The 25890-nt window shown below is 43.0% G+C and overlaps 1 protein-coding gene across 1 annotated transcript in view; it reads right to left on the reverse strand.

The window, feature by feature from the left end:
* Window positions 1–16983, reverse strand: part of DPY19L1 (dpy-19 like C-mannosyltransferase 1) — a 64746-nt gene extending 47763 nt beyond the window's left edge. Inside the window, exons 1-7 of the mRNA XM_060247642.1 lie at window positions 16819–16983; window positions 14543–14611; window positions 11151–11175; window positions 10081–10168; window positions 8595–8732; window positions 4703–4823; window positions 3071–3164 (exon numbers count right to left, since the gene is read on the reverse strand). Coding sequence (XP_060103625.1) covers window positions 3071–3164; window positions 4703–4823; window positions 8595–8732; window positions 10081–10168; window positions 11151–11175; window positions 14543–14611; window positions 16819–16924 — 641 coding nt within the window. The 5' untranslated portion in view covers window positions 16925–16983. The remainder of the gene's footprint in view (window positions 1–3070; window positions 3165–4702; window positions 4824–8594; window positions 8733–10080; window positions 10169–11150; window positions 11176–14542; window positions 14612–16818) is intronic.
* Window positions 16984–25890: the final 8907 nt, after the last annotated feature.

Raw genomic sequence — 25890 nt, forward strand, 5'->3', positions numbered from 1 at the left:
AGAAAGGACACACTCTGAATGGGAATGACTGCATCACAGCATCAGATCTGACTATATTACAACACAGAAAAATCAATTCATATTGAAAGCAAGAGACCAAGGCCCTCACTCTGAATTAATGAGTATTTCTGCACTTGTTTGCTACTAATTTGTGTAAAATTCCAACTAGGTAGGAACTCCAAATGACTGCTTGTCTGCTGCCACCCTGGAGTAATAAAGACAGCATTTGGTGTTGGTACTTGATACAAGGAGGTCTATGTCTGGGAAATCCCATTCCTTAAAGATAGGAGCCAGATACTTGTTGGCAATCAACCACACCTGATTAATGTCTGTCCTCCTGCTCAATTGCCCATTGCCAAATGAATGATGCTTCTCTGCACAGGTGCATGGAATCCACGTCCCTCCATTTGTTCACATGGAACTTGGCCATCAATCAATAGATTGGGTGGGATAAAAGCAGAACTTTCCCCAATTAATACAGAACCCTAGATCTTGTAGGGTGTTCAATGTCAGGTGTAGGTCTCATAATAGGCCTTCAGGAGGAGTGCCAAGTCATCTAGCTGTGGGTAGATGACACATCCATTCAACCTCAAGTATAACACAACAAAGGAGACACGCTTGGTGAATACCCTTGCAGTGGTGGCACATCTGAAGGGCAAAACCATTCATAAGTGATATCATTGTGGAGAAATCTGAGATATTTTCTATACCTCTCATGGATTGTTATATAAAAATATGCATCCTTGAGGTCCAGTACTACAAACCACTGATCCTTGCCCAACAATGGGAGGACCTCCTGAAGGGACAATATCCTGAACTTTAAAATATGTAAGTACCTGTACAGTGCCCTAAAGTTTAAGGTGGGTCTTTTTTAATTAATTGCAAAATATCAAGAGAAGAGCCTTTACCCTCCAAGTCCAGAGGAAGCACTGTGATGGCATCCTTGGACATGAAGGAGGAAATATCCTGCAACAGGAACATGGAAGAATCCAGAAAGGACTCTGCAGGGTGATGAAATAAGAAAAAAACCTCTTTTTTATCATGGACAACATCCAAGAGACACTTTTAACTTTTAAGCATGTATCAACAAATTTAGGTAGCTAGTTCAAAAAAGAATGTTTCCTCTGCTAGTCAGAACACTGCTGAACCTCTAGGGGGCTGGTTCCTTGGAAAGTGAGAGGAATGTTTACCCCCTTATTTAGATTGCCTTTTGCTCTGGACCTGATGAGAATACAAAGGCCTAAAAGACTGGTGTGAGGCTGGAGGGGCACTATACCTGTAGTCAAGATAGTGGTATGGCCTGGTGGTATGGCACTCCTTCTGGGAGTGCCCTGGAAAATACCATTGTTTAAAAGGCTGTGAGGGAGCAGGAATGATCCTTAAGAAGTGTGCTGCTATCTTGTTTTTTCTGGTAAAAACCAAAACATCATCTGTGTGATCGCTAAACAACTCCTGAACTTCAAATGAAGTTCTGGCCACACTCTTACAGTTATGCTTGCACAGTTTTTGCCCTTCCAGTAGAAGCACTTTTGCCAATTGCATTAAAATAAGATGGAGCATATCTAATGACTGCCTGCATTTGAAGTAGTGGTATTGGATTAATATAAAGCTCATAGAAGCTGGAGTGAAACGAGGATACAAGTACGGCCTCGTTGCTGGATATTATTGCCAAGCTGCACAGAACCCAAGAAGTTTGTAACTGGAGCATGGGACTCTTTTAAGAATACTTACTTTGAGAAGCTTCCTCCCAATCTTCATACCTGAAGAAATTGCTATGGTGGCATCATAAAAGACTGTGGAGTGTTGTGGGGGAAGCAGATGTTCTTGTTTGTATGCATCAATATTTATGTGCCAGATATAAGAATATTTATTATTGATGGATAAAGTATTTATTTGGTGAAATTATTTTGAGGCTGGTTAATGTGGAGGCTTGTGCCTTTTTTTCTGCTCCAATTTTTTTTCACATCAGGGAGTAATTCAGTGAATGTAACATGAAGTTCCACAATAACATTTGATAGATTGCCATTATGGCGGTAAAGTTTGCCACTTGTAGTCCCACGGCCCCCAAAGAACAGACACTGCAGCCTATGTAGTCCAGTCTATGGTCTTCTTTGTCCAGTGGGGATAAGTGGGATCCTAGTCTGCCCCTTGCAGGTACGACTTCAGATACTAAAAAGTTAGCTGGTGGGTGATGGAAGAGGAAGGAGCAGTCATCTTCTCTTTATACAGATTTTCAAGTTTCTTGGCCAAGGTTGCAGGCAAAGAAGCCTTCAACCATATTCCCATTGCAGTATCTCTAATCCTCTGAAGAACGGGAAGTGCCACAGGTCCTGAATCCAGAGCATACAGAAACTTCATGAGGGGGTCAGTGGGTTGTGGTGCTGTAGCTAGATACTCCAGGTCAAGCACCTTTGCCATCCAAATAAGTTGTCTGGAGTAGGGTTTCAAGTTCTCTGTTGGCAGAAGGGTTGATGGCACGTCCACAGCATTGTCAGGTGATGGCATAGAAATATCTTCTGAGCCCAATTCTAAGTCATGATGATCTGGTCTCTCCTCCAACTTGGAGAGCAGTGCCATCTCAGTAGGCATGCAGAGTGGAGGTTGGGGGTCCTTACTCTTCTTGTGCTTTGTCTACATTTCTGGGGCTCCCAGTACTTTTTCCCCACAAGGTTGCCTTAAGTCTGGCAGTTCTACCTTCATAGGCATCTGGGGTAAGGCAGCGGCATGCTAGGCATGAGGCCATATTATGCCTTTCACCGTGACACAACAGGCATGACTTGTTCATCATTTTGAGTCATTTTGGCTCCACAATCCACATTTGTTAAATAAAGCCATCCTACCATTAAATAAAGCCATCCTACCATTTCTAGTAATCAATGCAGCCATCTGTAGCTGACAAAAAAGACGCAGTTCAGAAAGACTCCTTACATCGGCAAGAAGAGAACTGAGGGGAGAGTGCTCAGCCCACCTCCATCACAAGCCACAATAATCAATCTATTTTATTTTGATACTATAAATAAATAGCAGTAATCTCTTTATCAAAGTTAATTTTTTATCTTGCCCATCTTACCTTAGATAGGTCCCATATATGAAGAATATTGACACCAGTAATCCATTCAGAAAAAATATCACAGCCACATAAAAAGAAGCAGGATCTCCCAATCCTATCAAACAGCAATTAACATTCACATCATTAGTACTTCACACATTCACTTTTAAATGGATGCTACATTAAAACGGTGTATCTCATACTATAAGTAAACTTAAGTCAGCAACCTCTAAATTTACTGCAAATACAAATGAGTTAAGTGATATCTTTAAAACACTTAAAGGTGATTTAGGATCACAACTGTCAACAAATTAAACAAGATTTTCTTGTGTTTTTCTTTTACAGCCTTTAGCACAGACAAAAAGGGCAAAGAATAAGCCATAGTAATAAAGCCAGGAAGAAACTGACAAGTTTCTCCATTATAATTTCTTATTAGGGATTTTTGGCAATTACAGATGTAAGACAGTGCATGTAAGACAGACACAAGAAAGCAACAATTACAACTAGTGCATTTTTATTCCTCAGTTCCTCCAAGCAGCCCAAGGCTGCACACAGATTTCCATCCCCCTTTCTTCATTTTATCTTCTCAACAATCCTGTGAGATAGGATAAAGACAAGAGAATTTCATGGTAGAGTAGGGAGACTTGAGTTCAAATCCCAAGTGAGTGTAAATCCATCCACTACATCACACTGGCTCTCAAATACAAGCTAGGCAAAAGGCACATTGGATTAGTGACAGCAAATCCATAATAAGACTATACATTTCTGTTCTTTGTAGATTTTAATTTAGTTGGCGTGTGAAATAAATACAGCTGTCTGGAGATTGTTAAAAGGATATGGTCAGTTCCAGCAAAAGCTGGCTGGAATTCAGTCTCCTTGCATGGCAGATTGAATGCAAAGAGCACACGAAAGGTCCATGATCCTATAAAACAATCTATTATGGCATAAACCTTTCTCCCAACACAGATTACCACTGAGGTATAGCTGCCAGCCAGCCTCTGTTAAGGATGCAGTACAAGGAGAAAGGGGGAAGATTTGTGCCCCTCTAAAAGAGCAGTCCTATTCCCTGCAGTGGGCTTAGACTGGAGTTAACTCTGCATAGGATTGCACTATAAGTAATGACCTTGTAAGACACAAACACATACCTTGGCACTAAGCATATTATGGGAGAAGTCAATCCAGGTGGCTTGAAAACAGTAATGTAGGGCCCTTCCCACACTTCTCTGCCCCAAGCCCAAACCGCTATCGCCTTCACTGTAATGGATGGGACGAATGGAACTATCTTTATACTCCCACCTATCTTTTGCAAAAAAGGGACTGTCCTTTTATACAATTCCAGGTTTCCAGATTCCTTAAATACAAGGTTTAAATGTCCTTCCCTCCTAAAAATATGCAACATTCGTCTTTCATTAAGTCTCTTTAAAAAGACACCTATACTGAGGTTTGTGTATCATGTAAACATTTAACTAAGATCAACTTACTTATAAGCCACATGATTATCAGCTAAAACTCTTTGAATAATGCACAGCCCTATGAAAATTTTCCTTTTCTCTTTTTGATCTCTACAAAAGGATCTTTTGTTAACCCCCTACTGCCATTTTATTTTGTATGCCATGCAACATCCAAAATGAACAAAGAAAAAGCAATACTTGCCTTCACAGCTTTCAACAGGACTGACACCTTCTCCTCTGTTCACAATCCAACAGCTCTTTGTTGGAATACCAATAACATTCATCATTGCTTTGTACATGCGGTACCAAAAGGCTAACACAACCTGTGCAGAAAACAGGATTTATCATTTCAAAAGAGGAATGTCTCAGATTATCTCTGTGGTTAAAAGAGGCTCATCCATGGCTAATCACTGACTGGGTTTTAGGGGGGGGGGTTGTCCCTAGAAACCACATTTTATTTTTACAATCCTACTTACTTTAAGCTATAGAGTTGATAAAACAAATTCATACTTCAGATCAAATTAAAACTACCCCAAATGTGCAGGTGCCACACAAAAACAGACCACTATGCATTCAGCTTTCCCTATCAATAGCTAGAAGAACTTCCTGTGTTAAAACCTCATACTGTTCTGCATTTCCCCACTACATCATTGACTACTGTTAGAAAGGCCAGGGAAACATGGGACTAAATTCCAGTGGGTGTTACAAGATGTCACAGGATGAGTTAGCACACAACTGCCAGTGTTTTCAACAGCAACCATTTTGTATAATTTCAAGTTAGGTTCTAACTTGTCAAAGAATCCACCACTTTAAAAGATAAGGTTCATACAAGGTTTGCACAAAAAGCAAATGCACAAAACAAAATATACTGTACTCTGTATCTTCTTGGTATTCATAAATTCAATCCAATATCAAAAAGGAATTCCAGGCACTGCTAATTATTTTTCAAAAGTTAATTTTGAATGAAGAAAATTTTAGGGAAAGGTGGTTCAAATAGCACTGTAGCAAATGATGCATCCTAGTCTTGTTGATATATACGCTGTCGAGAAGCAAGGAATTCCACAAATTTTAGCTGAGCTGTGTTTGTAATTTGTCACTCAACTGTGGAGCAGACACAAATAAAGACAGCAGGAATCCATAAAATCAATAGAGAAATCATAAGAGTTATAACCAAAATGTCTATAATTTAACTGTCATGTTCTTTCTGTCCTATAGGCACATTTCTAATTGCAGTTTCCTCACAACAATGGCTAACAAGATATTGTGCTATAGACAGTGCAGTGCAGTCCTAGTGAGTTACTTCAGTCTAAGTCAACTTGAAATGAATTGTCTTAAACTGGAGTAACTCTCTTCAGGATTGCACTGTTAGACATCTAGAAATTTTATATATTAGACAAATTACAATAATCTAGAAACTGATCATGTACCTTTACAGTACAACTGCCTCAGCAGTCACTTACTTGCACTGGGCAAGAGTTTATTACATCTCATTTTCAACAAGGTGCAGCTGAATTAATATGATCAGTTCTTGTAGAAATTGCTTAAACTGAGTATTGGATGAGTATGCCAAAATATAACAGGGTGGGGAAGGGTAAAACATACCAACAAAATATCCTGTAAAAGTATGTTGTAGGAAATCCATTAGAATAATTTATTTAAAATATTTATAAGGCCATCTTTCTCCAGGATAACCAGGACCCAATGATGGCAACAAAATCAAGTAAAACACAAAATAATGCAATTCTTGCTTGTCCTGCCTGGGTTCAGGTGAGAGCCAGTATGTGTATTTAAATGTTGAAGAAAAACAAGAGGAGGAAGAGTAAATTGGATTTATACCCTGCCCTTCACTTAGAGTCTCAGAGTGGTTTATAATCTACTTCCCTTCCTCTCCCCACAACAGACACCCTGAGAGGCTGGTGGAACTGAGAAAGCTCTGAGAGAACTGCTCTTGCAAGCAGCTCTTTCAAGAATTGTGACTGACCTGGGGTCACACAGCAGGTGCACATGGAGGAGTGGAGAATCAAACCCAGTTCTCCCAGTGTAGCTACTTGTCCTTGTATCACCTGCTGGCTAGGGATGCATTGGGGGGAGGAGAATGGGTTAGGGAATAGTGCCACAATCCGCAAAGTGGGGGAGGCGTTAGATGTGGGAGAAGAACATGCCAGGGAAGGGAAGGGACATATGCAGAAGAAGACCGCAGATTTACACCCCGCCCTTCTCTCATCAGAGACTAAGAGCAGCTTATATCTTTTCCCACACACACAAACACAACAGATACCCTGTGAGGTGGGTGGGGCTGAGAGGGCTCTCACAGCAGCTGCCCTTTCAAAAACAACTCCTGTGATAGCTATGGCTAACCCAACGCCACTCCAGCAGCTGCAAGTGGAGGAGTGGGGAATCAAACCCAGTTTTCCCAGACAAGAGTCCGCACACTTAACCACTACACCAAACTGGCTATTGTTATTTCTGGTTCTTCTTCCATCCAGGGTAAAGCTGGGGACCATATAAACATCTTGATGGAGTATAGTATCTTGTTTTGCAGCAACCTGAGATTGTTTTGCTCAACACCTTATGGATATAATCTCACTCATCCATTTCAACTTGGACTAAACATTAGCAATGACAGGACTGGATAGTCCCAGGGTACTGATTTGTCCAGTTGGTGGGATGGGCTGTGGATAGGATTTTTGGGAGTTTGAGACCTACCACCTGCTTGTATGACCCTTGTCCCTCCCAGCTGCAGGTGATGGACTACTGGTGGGTGGAAGGTTTGACTCAGGAACTGAGAACTCTCATGTTCTGGATGATGTTGCAATCCCCCAAAGGAGCAGGTTCATAGCTTAGGGGTGCTGCTGGACCCAGGCCTCTTGTCAGATAAACAGGTTGCAGTAGTGGCCACTGGTATCTTTCACCAGCTTCAGCTAGCAAGCCAACTGCAGTCCTTCCTGGCCAGGAAAGATACTGATAATTCTGTTTTATAAAATTCTTTCTGTCATATGGGAGTAGTACACCTAACTGCGCTCATGTATTTCTGACAAACACCCCACATTCTAGCAGGCCCGTAGTAACAGGGGGCCTGTGGGTGCCCGTGGCCTTGCTCCCACACCGCCTCACTTCCCCATGATTCAAACTACATGGAAGGCAGCAGGAGCAACTGCCAGCCTCCCATGTGACTTAAAAGGCCCACCAATCAGCTGATTGGCAGGCCCTTTAAGTGCAGGAAACTGGTGGCTCTATTTCCTGGGAGACCTGCCTGCCTGCTGCAGGGCATGCCTGGGACTGTTATCAGGGCCACCAGGCTGCCCTCCTCCTCCCAGCCCACATGTGAGTGTGCCACTGGGAGGCCAGGAAGGGAGGAAGCAGCCAGCCACCACCAAGCTGCTCTCCTCCCCTCCAGCCCGCAGGTGCGAAAGTGCCACCAGGGGGGTTGGGAAGAGAGAATTTGCCCACCCCCAACACCACCCCCTGCTTCAGCCAGGAAGGGCGGAAGGAGACAGCCAGCAAGATGCACCCGGCTTGCTTCCCATGCCTGAGCCAGTGAAGCATCATCAATGGCAGCCAGAGCTAGGAGAGCTGAGCAGGGCACAGTGCAGCTGCAAAAGCAGCAGGCAGAGAGGAAGGAGGTGGAGGAGTGGGAGGTGGTGAAAGCCGTGTGGAATGGGTGGGGAGGGGGAGGACGGATGGAGCTGCTGGTTGAAAAGTGCTGGGGGGGGGGCAGAAGAGGAAGGAAAAAAACCCTGCTTGCAGACAGTCCCTTCTTGACTCCAAAGTTTTAGAGTTAGTTGCCTCAACTCAGCCACTTTCAGAGCCTCCAGCTTTTGACCCTCCCCCAGAAAGCTTCAGAGAAGCAGCAAGCCCCACAGTGGATAAGAAAGGGTGCCACCCAACTTTTTAAAAAGCCCCCCAAGTTTAAAATCTTGGCCATGCCCCTGCATTATAGACACATTTATCTGGACAACCTGTTCATTTCAATACAGCTTCCTTTTAAGAAACTGTGTTTAGTTTGTTACTGTCAAGTATCAATTTATTCAGTAGGATATATGCACACAATAATAAAATCCCATTCCAAAAAAGCACTTCAAGAAGTGTCCTACCTCTGGATAGAGATTAAATCTTTTCAGTGTATTGATCACAAGAGGATATTCAGTTATGTTGTCATTCATAATCATCAACACCCCCTCTGAAAATGACGGTGCCTCAATAATGGTCTTGAAATAGGAATAATAAAGACCCTAAAAAGAATACATGTATAGATAAAATTCATCAGCAACAATATTCTACAACCATGCCATATATATAGCACTGTATTTTCTTCCAGCAGCAAAAGTCAACACCTATTAATTTAAGTCTCACTGTGCTTGCTCAACCTTTTCTAGATTACATTCAGTTGCTACGACCAAATGAAAACTGAATGCCACAGCAAACTCTTCTCCATTGCATACAGTGGAAAGTAAATGCTTGCATTTGACTTGCAGGCTCTAAAGGCATTTAAATGCCTTCAGAGCCCAGCCAGAAATGAGCTCTGAAAGGCATTTAAATTATGTTGGAACCCACCACCAGCCCCTTGGCTGGCCTAAGTGAGCTCTGAAATGCCTTTGGACGGTTGGACCAGCCTGACTGAGCTCTGAGTGAGTTCTGAAGGCCTGCCCATATAAAGGCCTATAAGGCTATAAAAGCCTTCAGAGCTCACTCTCAGAGCTCAGTCAAGTTGGGTTACTCTCAGAGCTCAGTCTGGCTGGCCTGACCCAGAAGTGGGCTACAAAGGCATTTAACTGCCTTTGGAGCTCACTGGGGGTGGACCGATTTCCCAAACCATGAACTGGTTCGTCTAATGGAGGAGTTCATTGGAGGTTCAGGGTTCATAAAAACACCAAACCACAAAATTCCAATTAACTTCCATTTTCCCAGTTCATGCTTATCCCTAGTTCTAACTTCATTGGGGAAAACAGAGTAAAGAGAGATGGTGGATGCAATTACTTGCAGAAAGAAATAAGGGGAGGATTTCATACCTGTAAGAGAATGCCAAGCACATAAAACAATACAGAAAGCTAACGGAATCCAAATAAACCGGCTTCCTAGCTTTATGGCTAGGGTCCTGAGCCATGTTACCGTAACTCAGGGTCCTGAGTTACCCTATACTCAGGATCCTGATGCATGTTACCCTAACATGGGCCTACTCTGCAAGGATTCCTTATTCCTTGCTTGCTCCTGGAAAAGGCAATAGAAACTCTCACTTCAGAGATTTATTAAGCCTATAATAATTATATCGCCTTGCAAAGAATTAGTGTGGTTTTCCCACAGTGGCTAATGCCAAGCCAGCTGTTCTTTCCTTTTGGAAGAGAAACTCTGTCCTCTCTGAGGCTCAGTGATTTGTTGTCCTGTTGCTAGAGAGGCTGCCAAAAAGGATGGTCTGATTTTGAGCTGAAGGAAAGGCTAATACACTTTTAGACAATTGTGCTAGGGTGGGATTCATTTGACTCAAAAAGCTTATTTTATAGTAGTTTGAATTAATAATTCTTTATAGCACAAAATATTACCACAGGATATCTGAAAAATAAAATATGGCACTTAAATTTTTACCATTTCTGTACGAAAAACCATCTCCCTTTCCAGAGTTGAAAGATGAGAAAAGTGACTGTTGTTTTCAAACAACATGTCTACATGGTACCTATAAAAATAAAAACAATACATATCCAAAGTAAATCAGAAGATTCTCTTTTTCATACAGTTACTACCTTAGCAAGTTTCAGGGTAACAAATTTCAGTTTCAGTAAAGCATCTGACAAAGTTCCCCACAATATTTGTTTAGAAAACCAGTTAAATGTGTATTAGAACATTCAAAGCTGTTTAAAGAGTTTTCAGAATGCTCATCAATGCGACTCTTCAACATTTTAATCAAGGATTCCTTTCATCCATTCATCCAAGTCATTATCGACCACAGATGACATAAAGCTGGGAGATCTTAGAAGACAGAAATAAAATTCACAGTAACCTAGATAGGCTAGAAAACTATGCCAAAATTAGTAAAATGGAATTCAACAGTGATAAGTGTAAAGTTCTGCATTTAGATAATTAGTACCACATTCACAGATATATGATCTACAATACAGTCTGGTAATAGTACATGTGAAAAGGATCTCATGACTATGGTATAACAAAAGTTTAACTCAAATCACCAGTGTGATACTAATGCTAGTGCAACAATAGACCCAGAAACGCTACATAACAGGTTACAAGACTGCCAACAGCACTTTATAATGGTCCATAGTATCCATAAAGCTCTCCTCCAACAACACATTTCAAGGGAATCTTTCTTCCTGTCAGTTTTCTTCACTGTCCAACTTTCACATTCATACATAGTAATAGGGAATATTGTGGCATGAATCTACTTCATCTTGGTCACCAGCAACACATCCTTACAGTTAAGAATCTTTCCTAGCTTCTTCATGGCTATCCCTGCCAGGCTCCTGATTTCTGGGTTACAGTCTGCATTGTAGTTGATGATGAAGCCAAGGGATAGAAAATCCTGAACAATTTCCAGTTTCTTCACTGTCAGCCTTAAAGGTGCACACACGATAATTATGGCTCTAGCACCCAAATTTGGACCTTGATTATATTTGCCTGTAGCAATATGCTACAGATAAACTTACCAGTGAAGTATTCCTGAAACAGCAGCTGTTTAAAAAATGAAAGAAGACAACTTACTTCAGGCACAAGCATTGATTTTTTTTAACTGTTGCATTCTTAGCACCTAAATACACAACAACCTTATAACTGGGTAAACATATTATTACGCTACATAATGCTTTGTATTTTAGTATACTTTGGTCAGAAAACTACACAATTCAAAATATGACCAAGATCAAAACAGAAAGATCCCTATAGTTATTTTATACTGGTTCTTCAAATAGTAGTAAAATGATACAATTTTTGTTTGCTTTCTTTCTTTCTTTTTTTGCTTAGATCAGACAGGGTTGTTTTGTTTTACTCCATTTGGCACTTGCATATTAAATTGGAAGTACAGAAATCTTACAATAACATGTCTTCACATGCAAATATCTTGAAAAAATACTTTCACAATGGAACCCCTGGTGTATTGGGTGGACAGATTAAGTGACAGTGAGGGAGGAATTACTGGTGCATGAAGATCACAAGGAATGGTCATCCTCAAGGACTCAAAGAGGAAGTAGGTACCAGGAAACACCATGGCATCACAATCACTGTGCTGAGGAATGCTGCATTTAAAAAGGTTTCCACGAAATCAAAAAGGAGTTTAATTTAGCTATTATCAAGTAACCACAATGCCACAAAGAGGCCATAATCCCAACAAATATGCCAGTTTTAATTCTTCACTTCCATCGAGTTAAAGAGAGCCAGTTTGGTGCAGTGCTTAAGGGTGCAGACTCTTATCTGGGAGAACTGGGTTTGATTCTCCACTTGCAGCTTCTGGAATGGCCTGGGGTCAGCCATAGCTCTTGCAGAGTCGTCCTTGAAAGGGCAGCTTCTGTGAGAGCTCTCTCAGCCCCACCTATCTCACAGGGTGTCTGTTGTGGGGTGGGGAAGGTAAAGGAAATTGTGAGCCGTTCTGAGATTCAGAGTGGATGGCGGGTTATAAATCCAATATCATCACCATCATTTTCTACTGGCTGCACGTACATCTAACTTCAAATGTACTGCCTGTATATATGTGCCCTACTGCTCTGAAAAGGTTAAGTGCTAGAAATGCAAGTTCCTTTAAATGTTAACTTTATTCCTAAACACTCCAAAAAAATGCTTAATAAAAACAAAGTCATCAGGCAGCATTAATGCTGCATTAGAGAGCAAGTGTGAAGCAGTGGTCAGAATGTCTAGAAGACCCAGGTCTGAATCCCAACTCTGCCATGGAAGGTTGGTGACCCTGGGCCAGTCTCACACTCAGCCTAATCTACCTCGAAGAGAATTTGTGAGAATAAAATGGAGGAGAGGAGAATGATATAATCCAGTCTGAGTCCCATTGGGAAGAAACGCAGGTAATAAATTAGGTAAATAAATAAATCATACTTGAATGTTTAGGGATGTTTACATAGCCTCTGAACATAAAGTTGAATGTCATTGTTTCAACAGCTTATTCATTTTAGCAACTGAACATAAGAACATAAGCGAAGCCATGTTGGATCAGGCCAATGGCCCATCCAGTCCAACACTCTGTGTCACACAGTGGCAAAAAAAATATATATATACACACACACTGTGGCTAATAGCCACTGATGCACCTCTGCTCCATATTTTTATCTAAACCCCTCTTGAAGGTGGCTATGCTTGTGGCCGCCACCACCTCCTGTGGCAGTGAATTCCACATGTTAATCACCCTTTGGGTGAAGAAGTACTTCCTTTTATCCGTTTTAACCTGTCTGCTCAGCAATTTCATCGAATGCCCACAAGTTCTTGTATTGTGAGAAAGGGAGAAAAGTACTCTTTTCTCTACTTTCTCCATCCCATGCATTATCTTGTAAACCTCTATCATGTCACCCCGCAGTCGACGTTTCTCCAAGCTAAAGAGTCCCAAGCGTTTCAACCTTTCTTCATAGGGAAAGTGTTCCAGCCCTTTAATCATTCTAGTTGCCCTTTTCTGGACTTTCTCCAATGCTATAATATCCTTTTTGAAGTGCGGCGACCAGAACTGCACACAGTACTCCAAATGAGACCGCACCATCGATTTATACAGGGGCATTATGATACTGGCTGATTTGTTTTCAATTCCCTTCCTAATAATTACCAGCATGGCGTTGGCCTTTTTTATTGCAAACGCACACTGTCTTGACATTTTCAGTGAGTTATCTACCACGACCCAAAGATCTCTCTCTTGGTCAGTCTCTGCCAGTTCACACCCCATCAACTTGTATTCGTAGCTGGGATTCTTGGACCCAATGTGCATTACTTTGCACTTGGCCACATTGAACCGCATCTGCCACGTTGACGCCCACTCACCCAGCCTCAAGAGATCCCTTTGGAGTTCCTCACAATCCTCTCTGGTTCTCACCACCCTGAACAATTTAGTGTCATCTGCAAACTTGGCCACTTCACTGCTTACTCCCAACTCCAAATCATTTATGAACAAGTTAAAGAGCATGGGACCCAGTACCGAGGCCTGCGGCACCCCACTGCTTACCGTCCTCCACTGCGAAGACTGCCCATTTATACTCACTCTCTGCTTCCTATTACTCAGCCAGTTTTTGATCCACAAGAGGACCTGTCCTTTTACTCCATGACTCTCAAGCTTTCTAAGGAGCCTTTGATGAGGAACTTTATCAAAAGCTTTCTGGAAGTCAAGGTAAACAACATCTATCGGGTCTCCTTTGTCCACATGTTTGTTCACCCTCTCAAAGAAATGTAACAGGTTAGAGAGGCAAGATCTTCCCTTACAGAACCCATGCTGAGTCTTCCTCAATAAGCCGTGTTCATCAATGTGCCTACTCATTCTGTCCTTGATAATGGTTTCTACCAACTTTCCCGGTATTGGAAGTTAGACTGACTGGCCTGTAATTTCCCGGATCTCCTCTGGAACCCTTTTTAAAGATGGGGGTGACATTTGCTACCTTCCAGTCCTCAGGAACGGAGGCAGATTTCAATGAAAGATTACAGATTTTTGTTAGAAGATCCACAAGTTCAACTTTGAGTTCTTTCAGAACTCTCGGATGTATGCCATCCGGACCCGGTGTCTTATTAGTTTTTAATTTGTCTATCAGTTGTAGGACCTCCTCTTTTGTCACCTCAATCTGACTCAGGTCTTTCAACACCCCTTCCAAATTTAGTGGTTTTGGGCCGGGCAAAAAACTGGTATCTTTAACCCCACACACTAGCAACAGTGAAAACAACATGAAATTAAAACCTGACAGTTTATCCTACAATGCTCAAGCAGCAGCAATATTCTTCTAGGGCATCCTATAAGAATTCACATCTACTTAAACTTTATGCACCCCAAAATCACTCACAAATACACTGCGGAATCAAAAACTTATCAACGTTTTAAAGAAATCAGATATTTCAAACACATTCTTCTCACCCATCAGAAGTGTGAGCCATATTTTGTTGTCTGCTCTTGTGATGCAGACTCCTGTTTCTTTCACAGCAACTGGCAAAAGAAAGAAAAATTAAACCATTAGATTTTTAATTGGCCAAATCTGACATGGTGAGCTTTGGAAATTTTGTTGGTCTTTAAAATGCTACTGGACTTGGAAGTAGGTCAAACATCTTTCTGAAGAAGTTAAAACTACACCTTTTTAAAAAAACAGGTTTTAAATATTCTCTGGGCAAAAAAAGGCATTTACCAAACTATCTTAGATGCCTTTAAAATCTTTATTCCATAACCTTTGAGTCAAGATCTTCCAAAATAAGTAACAAAAAGTTAATACCATACATGATGAAGTTTCTCTTTGGGTCATTTTACTTTAATATCATCATTAGCACAAATAAATTTTGAATGATAATACTTTTTATTTCAAAATACTAAGAAACATATATGTCATAAAACTAAAACAAAATTATGGCTCTAGCCAAAAAGTTTATGGCAAGTGAAGACCAAGCCTAAACACATTTACTCAGAAGTAAATTCAACTGAATTTAATGGGGTTTATTCCTAGTAAACATGCATATGAGAACAGCATTTATATTTAAGAAGCTTCTAGGACACGAGATAGGACACTATGGTTATGAACACTATTCCAGGGGAAATCCACTTATCCTTGTCACTGCTCGCTTTTCGACAGGTGTTGAAAGACAGCCTCTAGCATTTCAAGACAGCCTGTGTGTTCTGTTGGAGCTGATCTAGTTTTTACACCTTCCCTTGAGATTTGGTGTGTGTTGAGCATTGTTGACTACTATGGTTTAATTAGCTGTTACTAAATTTTTAATAGTACTTGATTTTTACATTTTTTGAAAAAAAAATTGTAATTAGTCACTATGGTAATCTTTGGAGAACAAGCCATAAATATTTTAACTAAACAAATACAGCATATTACCTTGGTTGATATAACAGTTTGCATGCATGCAGTTACGTTGCAACTAACTGCAAGCATGCATACTGTTATATCAACAGATATCCATCATGGATGATACTTCAGCTCAGCAAATTAAAATCACATTCAGAACTATCAAAGTAAGAAAACAGGAACCCTTTAAGTTTCCCTAGTATCAAAACTGAGGTCACCTGGGAGCACATACTGCTCTGACAGCCATTTCTCAATGAGTTTCATTTCTAGAACTCACAGGCAGGAAAGCAAAAAGATTTGTCCTGACAATTTAAACATCCAAACAGTGTTCTGAAAACTTAATTCAGCATCACTGAAACTGATGACAAGATGCTCGTCAGGATTTCATTTTTATGCTTGAATCAATCACATCATATTTGAGGAACTCAAATAGAAGAAATGTAAAAGCTCTCAACATCCTAAAAGCAAGCTGAGCTGGTTGAACATCTGCAGCTACTACCATTAATCTGTGAAAGTACTAGCTGCTCAGACTGGTAATACCTCTCCTGCTTTCCAGGTAGAATCTTTCACATCACCTACTACTTGATCTTTCCAGGTAGAGTCGTTACACCAACGACTGACATTTTTAACTGAAGATACCAGGGATTAAATCTGGGACCTTCTGCAACCAAAGCAGATGCTTCACCAATGAGCCCTGGCCCTCAGGCTGTGTTGTACATCTGCTTTGAAAAGAACAATTTCTTGTCTCAGCGGTCTGCTTTCTGCGCAAGTGACTTTGCTAGGAGTGACAATCTCCATTCCAATCCTCTGTCATCCTCTCCCAACACTACTGCTTAAAGGAATTTGGGAAATGTTCCACCAGAATATCTTGTTTCCCCCCTACTGAAAGAACTCCTCCCTTCTCTCTCACGTTAACCCGAGGAAATGCTTTTCTTATTCTCCACCAAAATCAGTTGTGCAGATGTGAACTACAACCACTCCCTCTCCGCACGTGTATGCGTGATAAAGTATTTGTTTAGCCACTTTCTCCTTCGGCGGCACTTCGATTTCCAAACGGCTCCTTTGAGCCGCTCCCCGGGAAGAGCGAGGAAAGAAGTTGCCCAAGGTCCCCCACCGTGGACCTCGGCAGGCATTTTATCCCGCCTTCCTGCTTGATCCTTGCAAGGGAGTCCTATTTTAGCTCCTCACTTGGGAGGCAGCCCTACTGTGCCTCTCGGAGGGACCTGCTCCCGGAGAGAGATGCCCAGCCAGGACGGGGCTTGCAAAGACGGGAAGAGGGACCGTGCGGCGGCGCTGCCTTCCACCCTACCCCTTCTCTTCCCTTCCCTTCGCCTTCCTTCCGGTCTCTCACCGCACAGCCAGTCTTGCCAGGCGCGGAAATCAACGGTCAAGCGGTCCCGGCTGGACTGCCTGTGGCAGGCGCTGGCGGCGCTTTTCCGCGCTCCTCCCCGCTTCATCTCGCACACGGAGCCCCCGGGAAGGAGCCTGCCCAGCGGCTGTTGCAGCCCGCGGGGGAAGGCGGCGGGCTCGCTGGCGGCAGGCGGCGGGCGGCTGGGGCTGCTGCTGCGCTCGGGCCCCGCCTCCTCGCACCATGGGCCCTGCTCCTCAGGCGGCGGAGCGAGAGGAGGGGCCGAGGGCGGAGGAGGAGGAGAGGGAGGAGCGGGGGCGGCGACCGCGGCTTCGTCGACGGCTGGGTGGCTGGGCGCGGGCGGCCTCCCCCTTCCTCTGCCTCGCCTCGGCCGGACCATTTTCCCTGAAGCGCACGGAAGGCCCGGCAGAGAGACAGCCTGAGGGAAATGAGTAAGCGGGGGAAGGGGCTGCTGAAGCGGCGACAGTGGGCTCTGTTAGTTCAGGCGAGAGGGTGGGGCGGTCGGTCGCCCGCCCCCTCCCTCCGCGCGCGACTGGCTGCGGTGGGCGCGAGCGGGCAACGGCCGAGCGCTGGGAAGTCGCTCGCGCGCGCCCCCAAGCAACTGTCACCCCGCTGGGCGCGCGACCAACGCTCGCTGAGATGGAATCTCTCCGCCCTTCTGCCTCTTCCCGCCCCCTCCCCCCGCGAGAAAGGAAAAGAAAAGCCTTCGCAACTGCAGCCCCCCCCCCCAAGTGCCAGAGTATGGCTGCTCTGACGTGCCATAGCCTGGCTATTTGAAGCAAGCAGTCTGACAGACACTTTTTGGAAAAGTGCCAGGGAGAGCTGGGTTCCAATCTCCACTCAGTCATTTAAAAATGGCTCCTGGATAAGATTGCCAGATCCAAGTTGAGAAATGCCTGCCGACTTGGGGATGGAATCTGAGAGGGACCTCAGCAGGGTTGCCAACCTCCTGGTGGCACCTGGATGTCTCCTGCTATTACAGTTGATCTCCAAACTGCAGAAATCTGTTCCCCTGGGGGATAAGGCTGCTTTGGAGGGTGGCCTCTATGGCATTATGATTATTCCCCACTGAGGTACTTCCCTTTCCAAACTCTGTCCTCCTAAGGCTGCACCCCCAAAATCTGCAGGTTATTTCCCAACCTAGAGTTGGCAGCACTAAACATCAGTGGGGTATAACGTCACAGAGTTTCTCTACCCTCCAGAGCTGCCATTTTCTCTAGGGGAACTGATCTCTGTCATCTGGGGATCAGCTGTAATTCTGGGAGCTCTCCAGGCCTCACCTGGAGTTTGGCAGCCCTTTCTCTGGGTGACCTTGAACCTAAAGAAAAGGCCAGTGGCGCATTTCAGTGTAAATGCTTGTCACTCTTACAGCCTAACCTACTTGACAGTGCTTTTGTAAGGAAGAAAATGGAGGAAAGGTGAGATAAAGGTACAAATAGTTGTGTTGGACTGGAGAGACCTAGATTCAAATCCCCACTTAGCTGTGAACTTCACCGGCTTACCTTGAACAGTTTCTCAGTCTAACCTACCTCACAGGGGAATGAATGTGGAGGGATATAAATAAAGGGCCTCGTGGAAACCAGGCAGGAGGACTTCAATATGCTTGAGACCGCAGCTGCCAAAGTACCGCTGGGTGAAGTGGACCTGATGTCAGTGTCTTTAATTCTGGAGAATGAAACAATTTGCACACTCATTTGTGTTGTTTTACTTGGCCTAAAGAAGAGACTGTGGGGGGGGATCATTTGGAGCAACTTGGCTTTTTGCAAACGTAATCTAAAACTGCTCCATTGGAATGTGGGTATGGGTGGTTAGTATCTGAATTTGAAATATAATTTGTGCATACATGTATGCGTCGTATGCACCCTGCAAAGAGAGTGACAATAAATATCTCAAATAAATACATAGGCTTTGTTATTGCAGATGAGATAAAAATTTGTGTCTGCTCCCTGTGACCAGCTGACTTGAGATGGTAAATTAGAACTAGTGTGCCTGCTGTTCCCCCCTGCCCTAAATCAATAAACTTGTTCCGGATACAGAAGGACAGACGGTACCAACAGATTAATTTTGGATGCATTAAATTGCACCCCAGTTGCTCTCGCTTGTGTGATTCTTGGAGCTTTTGTCTAAGGTTTTACAATCTCTTAGTCATGCCTGCCCACATTCTGGAAGCTTTATGTAGCGTTCTTTGTCCTTCAGCTATGGACAACACGGAAAAAAATAAGCTTTGTCTCTATGAAATTAGAGCTGCTTTGGCATTCTTTATTTGGGGCACAGAGTGGCACTCACTGCTTTTTAAGACTTCTTTTCTAATACAGGAGTTGATCCTTAGCTGCTCTCTATCCACATTGCTCTACAAAACTCAATAGATAAACACAGATTTATGCCAGCTAAGCGTCTAACCTTGGATTTAACAGTCTCTGGGTTTTGTGATAAAGGATTTCTTTGCAGATGGATTGCACGGAGACATAAGCCTCATTTCTTAATCTTGCTGATGCATATATTCATATTGTTAGAGCCCATTGTACTGTATGCTGTGCTGTAAAGTGGGGATATTTAAGGATTTATTCTTGCAAGAATGTGAGATAACCCTATAGGGATCCTAGAACAAGTTGCCTTCAAACACACATCTGAATGTCATACCCCAGTTTTTACTTTCCATTCATCGATCTTTAATTAATAATGATTTTCCCTCCTCCCAGGCTCCCATGTACAATCACTAATGTAAATTAGGATCCTTGGTTCATCAATGGCGTGTTGAAAAGTTAAAAGAAATCCAGTCCTCTGCCCTCTTTAACCCTTCTGGTGGTGAATATGGTGAGATAGTTAAAGGTATTTAAAAGGTCAGTCCACAATAAGTGATCATAATTATTTGCCCCATTAGCAAACTTTTAATTTAGCTACATGACACAGATTAAAAATTAACCAACACCCATTGTAACTGTGCCGCCTACAACAATCCTGTTTTAACTGCTTTTTATAAAGACGTTTATTTCAAATTTTAATTTTGTCATCATATATATTCTAATAGCCAAGTTGGCCAAAACTGAGGATACTTCAGTGTATTGATTGGAGCTGTGAATGGGCAAGACAGACCTTTATTTAAAGCTGAAAGACACCCCAAGTTTGCAGAAAAAAATGTAAATTCTAACAAACCAATTGGAGGGGTTTAACACACACACACACCCTGGTAAACGGTGCCTATAGCTTTAAGCAATAAATTCCCTTAGTGGCCATTGCTAAGCAGCCACATATTGCAGGCTCGGTTCTGTCAGGGCCTTTTCCAGGCTTATTTTTGCCTTTGAGGGAGAATACATTGGGGTCAGGCTTAACTAGGGTTTCCAGATCCAGGTTGGTAAATTCTTGGAAATTTTGAGGTGAAGTCTGAGTGTGTACAAATACCATAATGCCCGCCATGGCTGTTTTGTAGCAGGAACTCCTTTGCATATTAGACCACACACCCCTGATGTAACCAGTCCTCCTGGAGTTTATAGTAAGCCCTGTAAGCTTTTGGAGGATTGGCATCAGGAGTGTGTCGCCTAACATGCAAAGGGGTTCCTGCTACAAAAAACCCTGCTGCTCAGACCAGGAATGACAGCATTCACTCTCAAATGGTAGAAAGAAGAAAGGAGACTTAAGAATGAGAGATGTTTACAATTTCCTGTGACGCAACAAAAGCCAGGGTGGCACCGCAGAGAGAAGGAGACCCAACACTGAGGCAAAAATTCTTGCAATATCCTTGTATAGCTCTCAGGGGAATGCATCAAATATGACTTAATGCAAGTATCATCTTGGCATGTGTCACAGGACATCTTGCTCTTCTCCTTCCCTGGACTTTTGATAAAGTGCAGAAGGGTGGCAGGATTTTTCCACACCTCTTGGCAGCAGAGTACAGATGACCTTCATAAGTTACCTGGTTGCCTCTATTCTCCCTTTAGGAGAATATGTCACACTGATCACATCGCTTGATGGAGGGTCTCCACAGAAGTGGGCCCTGCTGGCACCTTGAAGTTGGCAAGGTAGGTGAATGCATCATTTGCCTTGCATGCAGCAAGATCACGATATGCCAAAATAGAAATTTAATAAAGCCGTCCATTAAAATCTAGACAATCACCAATTAGAAATCTGTGGTCTGTTGACAGCCCTCGTTCATATTGCCGAGTTAAAACAGATTGTTGTGTCTATCTTAAATTGGCTAAGGAATCACTCAGTAAACTGAAGTTGCTGCCAGTCAAATGTAATCACTTTATGTGAGAATAGCACCATGTAACCAACAGATGGCACTGAAGGGGTACAAAATACTACCAGCACAGCCTTTAAGAAAGATTTATTTTCTCTCTTTAAAATGATCTTGGTTTATTACATTTAGGAGAATAATATTAAAGAAAACCATCACTAATATACTTTGTTTTAAGAAGAACACAGCAATCAATACATCATTTACTGTGTCATGTTACAGATGCTGTATGGCTCTATTACTATTTACAGGGGCTCAAGTTCATCATTTAGTACCATTTGCTTAGGCCAACCCAAATAGCACAGAACTGGGCACAAGCTTCTGAGTCCCTAGAACGATGTGTCAGGCTGAGTGAGTTCAAGAGGGGGAAAGTAAGAGAGAGCTTTGGGTGAGTCCCACCCCCAACCCCCTTTTGTACTGAACATTCAGCCTGGAAGAGTTCTGGAGACATCAGAATTTTCCACCAAATTTTGTGAAATGTTGGTTCATCTGAAGAAAAAGTTGTCTTGTGGGATCTCTTTTGGGAACCCTTCTGTGGCCCACCACAATTACCCTACAGACTCCATTTAGTTATGCATCTATTCAGAATAGCTCTGACAAGCCTTATCAGAGCTAGAAAGCGAAGCCCAAGTTTGTACTGGAAGATCACCCAGGAAGTCCAGGGCGGTTACGTAGAGGCAGCCAATAACAAACCACTTCTTGTCTCTTCCCTTGAAACCCCTAGGCTAGGGTCCTGCATTAGCCGAGAGTCAGTTGCAGCTTGATAGCACACAATGTGTAACTGTAGCAAATATAGAACGTTAGTAAAGCAGCAGCTTGATTTGTTTTTCTGTCGGAGGAATAGAAATGGGGGCTTTTTGACTCAGGGAAATGCATGGGGAGGGAGGGCTTTATAAAATAGTGAGTGGGTGAAATGAGAAAGCTCTTTCTGCCATTAAAAATTATAGCATTTGGAGCCATTGAACAATATTGTCAAGAGGTTCAGAATATAATATGCAACCAACCCAGAATTCATTGAAGCAAAATTCATTGATGCTCTCCAGCTTAGATGTTTTTAAAAATGAGACCAGAATGCATACGTTTTCTTCCCTATATAAATTTGGACAGCTTCTTTGGATCAAATACAAATCTTTGAACAGGTCTTTCCTGGTGCCTCTGGCTGTGCCTGTTTCTACGAGGTATGACAGCTAAAGGTAAAGGTAAAAGGTAAAGGTAGTCCCCTGTGCAAGCACCAGTCGTTTTCAACTCTGGGGTGACACTGCTTTCACATTTTCACGGCAGACTTTTTACACGGTGGTTTGCCATTGCCTTCCCCAGTCAGCTACACTTTCACCCCAGCAAGCTGGGTACTCATTTTACCGACCTCGGAAGGATGGAAGGCTGAGTCAACCTGGAACTGGCTACCTGAACCTGCTTCCATTGGAATCGAACTCAGGTCGTGAGCAGAGGGCTCCGACTGCAGCTAATAAACACCAAATGAACAATTCCCTCCATGTCTGCATAACCAGTTTGGTGTAGTGGTTAAGTGTGCGGACTCTTATCTGGGAGAACCGGGTTTGATTCCCCACTCCTCCACTTGCACCTGCTGGAATGGCCTTGGGTCAGCCATAGCTCTGGCAGAGGTTGTCCTTGAAAGGGCAGCTGCTGTGAGAGCCCTCTCCAGCCCCACCCACCTCACAGGGTGTCTGTTGCGGGGGAGGAAGGTAAAGGAGATTGTAAGCCGCTCTGAGACTCTTCGGAGTGGAGGGCGGGATATAAATCCAATATCTTCTTCTTCTTCTTCTTGCTGTCAAGATCTAAAGACAAAACAAAACTATCTTGCTTGTTTGTGATGTTTCCGCAGGGGATATCATGCTGGTGACTTTTGGGCCAGTGTTGAACTAGATGGTCTTTTGGTTGTTTGACCCAACAATGCAACTCCTGTGTTGAGGTGAGCATTTGTTCATTTGATAAGTCACAATGATAGAAAGGATAATTTGAAACTGCAGGCCTACTCAGTGTCTCTCAACTGCTGCTGTTGAATTGTGGCAGTGCCACCTTGTGGGCAATTTTAATAAATGCTGCTGCTCTGAAAGAAGCAAGAAGGATATTTGATTATCACCTTGGGATTCTGGTCGTTAGCAAGTTTTAACTAAGTAAAATACAGCATAGCAAGGATCTGCTCAGTGCATCTGAGGATGCAGCTTCTAGGCCCATGAAAGCTTATAAAAGGTTGTCGGTCTTTAAAGTCCCACAAGACATCCTTGGCTTGGTTGCAATGCAGTTACTTTGTTACAGCTAGTTAGTAGAACCTAAAACCCCTCAGCTGCAGCCACTGCAGGTGTTCAATACGTTTGTGAAACTAAAGACATTGCCAATTACTGCTATTGTGAATGGCCTCTTTTCCTTTTGAAGTTTACATAATTACCTTTCATCCTTTACTTACTCCATTCCATGGCCTTTTTATCCTTTCCAGGGGGGGGGGGGGGGAGGGGGTCTTCAAAACTACATATAAACTGTTTGCTAAGGACTTTCTCTATGCAGCTGACAAAGTGGGCTGTAATCCATGTAAGTTTGTGATAGAATAAAATCTATTAGTCTTTACAATGCTGCATTGTCAAAACTAACACAGCTACCAGTCTGGAATTACTACTTAACTGAGGAAACTCATTCCCCAATGGGGTGCAAAAATGAAATTTAGGAACCAGGCTTGAAGCAGAGGGCCCTGAGTACACCAATGAGTAAAGGGGTCCCAGTTCCATGGGCCTGTTTTGGTCTCCCCAACCGGGGGTTGCCTGGTTCTCCCTGGCCACAAGTAGGGGATTGGGGGTAGCGTTTCCAGACCCAGGTAGGGAAACTCCTGGAGACTTGGGGATAGAGCCTGGGGAGGACAGGGACCTCAGTGGGGTACAGTGCCTCAGACTCCCCCCTCCAAAGCAGCCATTTTCTCCAGGGGAACTGATCTCTTCAGTCTGGAGATCGGTTGCAACTAAGGTTGCCAGGTTCCCCCTAGCCATCTTTGGGGGATGGTCACCAGATCCAGGTTGGAAAACTCCTGGAGATTTTGGGATGGAGCCTGAAGAGAGCTGAGTCTTCATGGGGTGCAATGTCATAGAGTCCACCCAGATCAGTACCTACCCAGATCAGTTCTGTGTTTTGCACACAGATCAGTTCCCCTGGAGAAAACAGCTGCTTTGGAGGGTGGACCCTATGGCATTAGACCTCACTGAACACCTGCCATTCTCCAACCCCAGCCTCCCCTTTCCCTCCCCTCTCCATGCTTCATCCCCAAATCTCCAGGAATGTCCCAACCCAGACTTGGCAACCCTAGGAGCAGAGAAACTTCTTGTTCCCAGTTCCTGATTTTTGTCAGAACCTCAAGACAGGAGGAAACGGTTCTTAATCATTTTTCCAACCACAAAACAGCCCCTTGGAAGTGTTATTCACCCCCACTGGGGGCTGCATGTGTGTGCACCCTTTCTCCTCCCCCCCCCCATGCCACCGTCCTGACCTAACTGGGGCTACAAGTGCTTGAAAAACAAGTTCCCCATTTTTGTTGTCTGTCATCAAAGTCAGAATAACCAACCCCACACATTGCAAACTGTAGTATATAGAATCGGGTTCCTCTGCTGTGTTAAAAATTACAAAGTCTAGTTCAGGCCTTAATAGGTGGCATTAACAGCTAGTGGCCCCAGCTGTGTGGCACTGCTGAAGTTCATCAAATCATTTCTTAAGCTCCGAAACCTACAGTAATTCAATGTACAAATGCTATTTAAAAATCCCAGTATTTTAATGAAAGAAAAAGAATATCCACACATCTGCACTTATGTACAACTTCGTGATATATCATTTTAAGCTGTCTACAAATCACATTTAGTGCTTCAGTGTCACGTCATGTTGATATTACATTTCTGGCAGAAATAAATATATTGCACTTTAAAAAGAAACATTTCTCTTTTTTTGTCAGACGTTTTCCAATTTATGCACTCAACATCTTTTGCATCAAGCATTTTGCCCCTGCCTCACCCAGACACACAAAACCACATGGTGAATGTGCTCACGCAGTTAACTTTAGAACAGTTTAACACAGCAAACGATAGACCTCTAATACATTCCATTAAAGAGGCTATATCCAGTTTTCATTTTTCCTATTTTTAAAGAACATTTTACTCGTATTTCTGATGGTCTGGTAAGAAACTAAATGCATATTTTAAGTGTGCCAGAGCTAAAATACAGGAATCTGTATTTGTTGTCCAAAAGCCTTTATAAAGAACACATTTTAAATGGGAAAAAATCCCCCCTAACAAACCCTGCCTTTTTCAAATCGGAACCACTGAAAGTATAGCACTACCATAAATAAATTCTTATTCCCATTAGATGGGAGATACTGGAACAAATGAGAAGAGGAAAGACAAATCAGACTTCACAATAAAAACCCATTGCCATAATCAACATGAAACTGCTTTTTCAGGATGTCCTAACCCCACTGGAATACTCTGAACCTCTGAAGAGAAACCCCAATTTAGATGGCATTCCATGTATGCATAGGAGCCTCATAAAGAATTTCAGACTTTTGTTTTGAATAATGATTTCAGTGCAAACACATGGTTGGTTTTGGCACTCTAAAACCTTTAGCCATGGAGTCACCACTATGATTCCTATCCCACTTTTATGGCCTCCTCAAAGATATGGGAAACATGGCAGTGTTGGTCACATTCATGGCCAAAGTTTACACACCAGTGGCTTTCGTCGATTAGACCAATCACTGAATCAATCCAGAAGTCATAATGTTCATATATTATTTGCATGGAATTAACGACTTCCTCGACTCTGAATGCAGT

Source organism: Heteronotia binoei, chromosome 10 (genome assembly GCF_032191835.1).
Source record: "Heteronotia binoei isolate CCM8104 ecotype False Entrance Well chromosome 10, APGP_CSIRO_Hbin_v1, whole genome shotgun sequence".
Classification (NCBI taxonomy): Eukaryota; Metazoa; Chordata; class Lepidosauria; order Squamata; family Gekkonidae; genus Heteronotia; species Heteronotia binoei.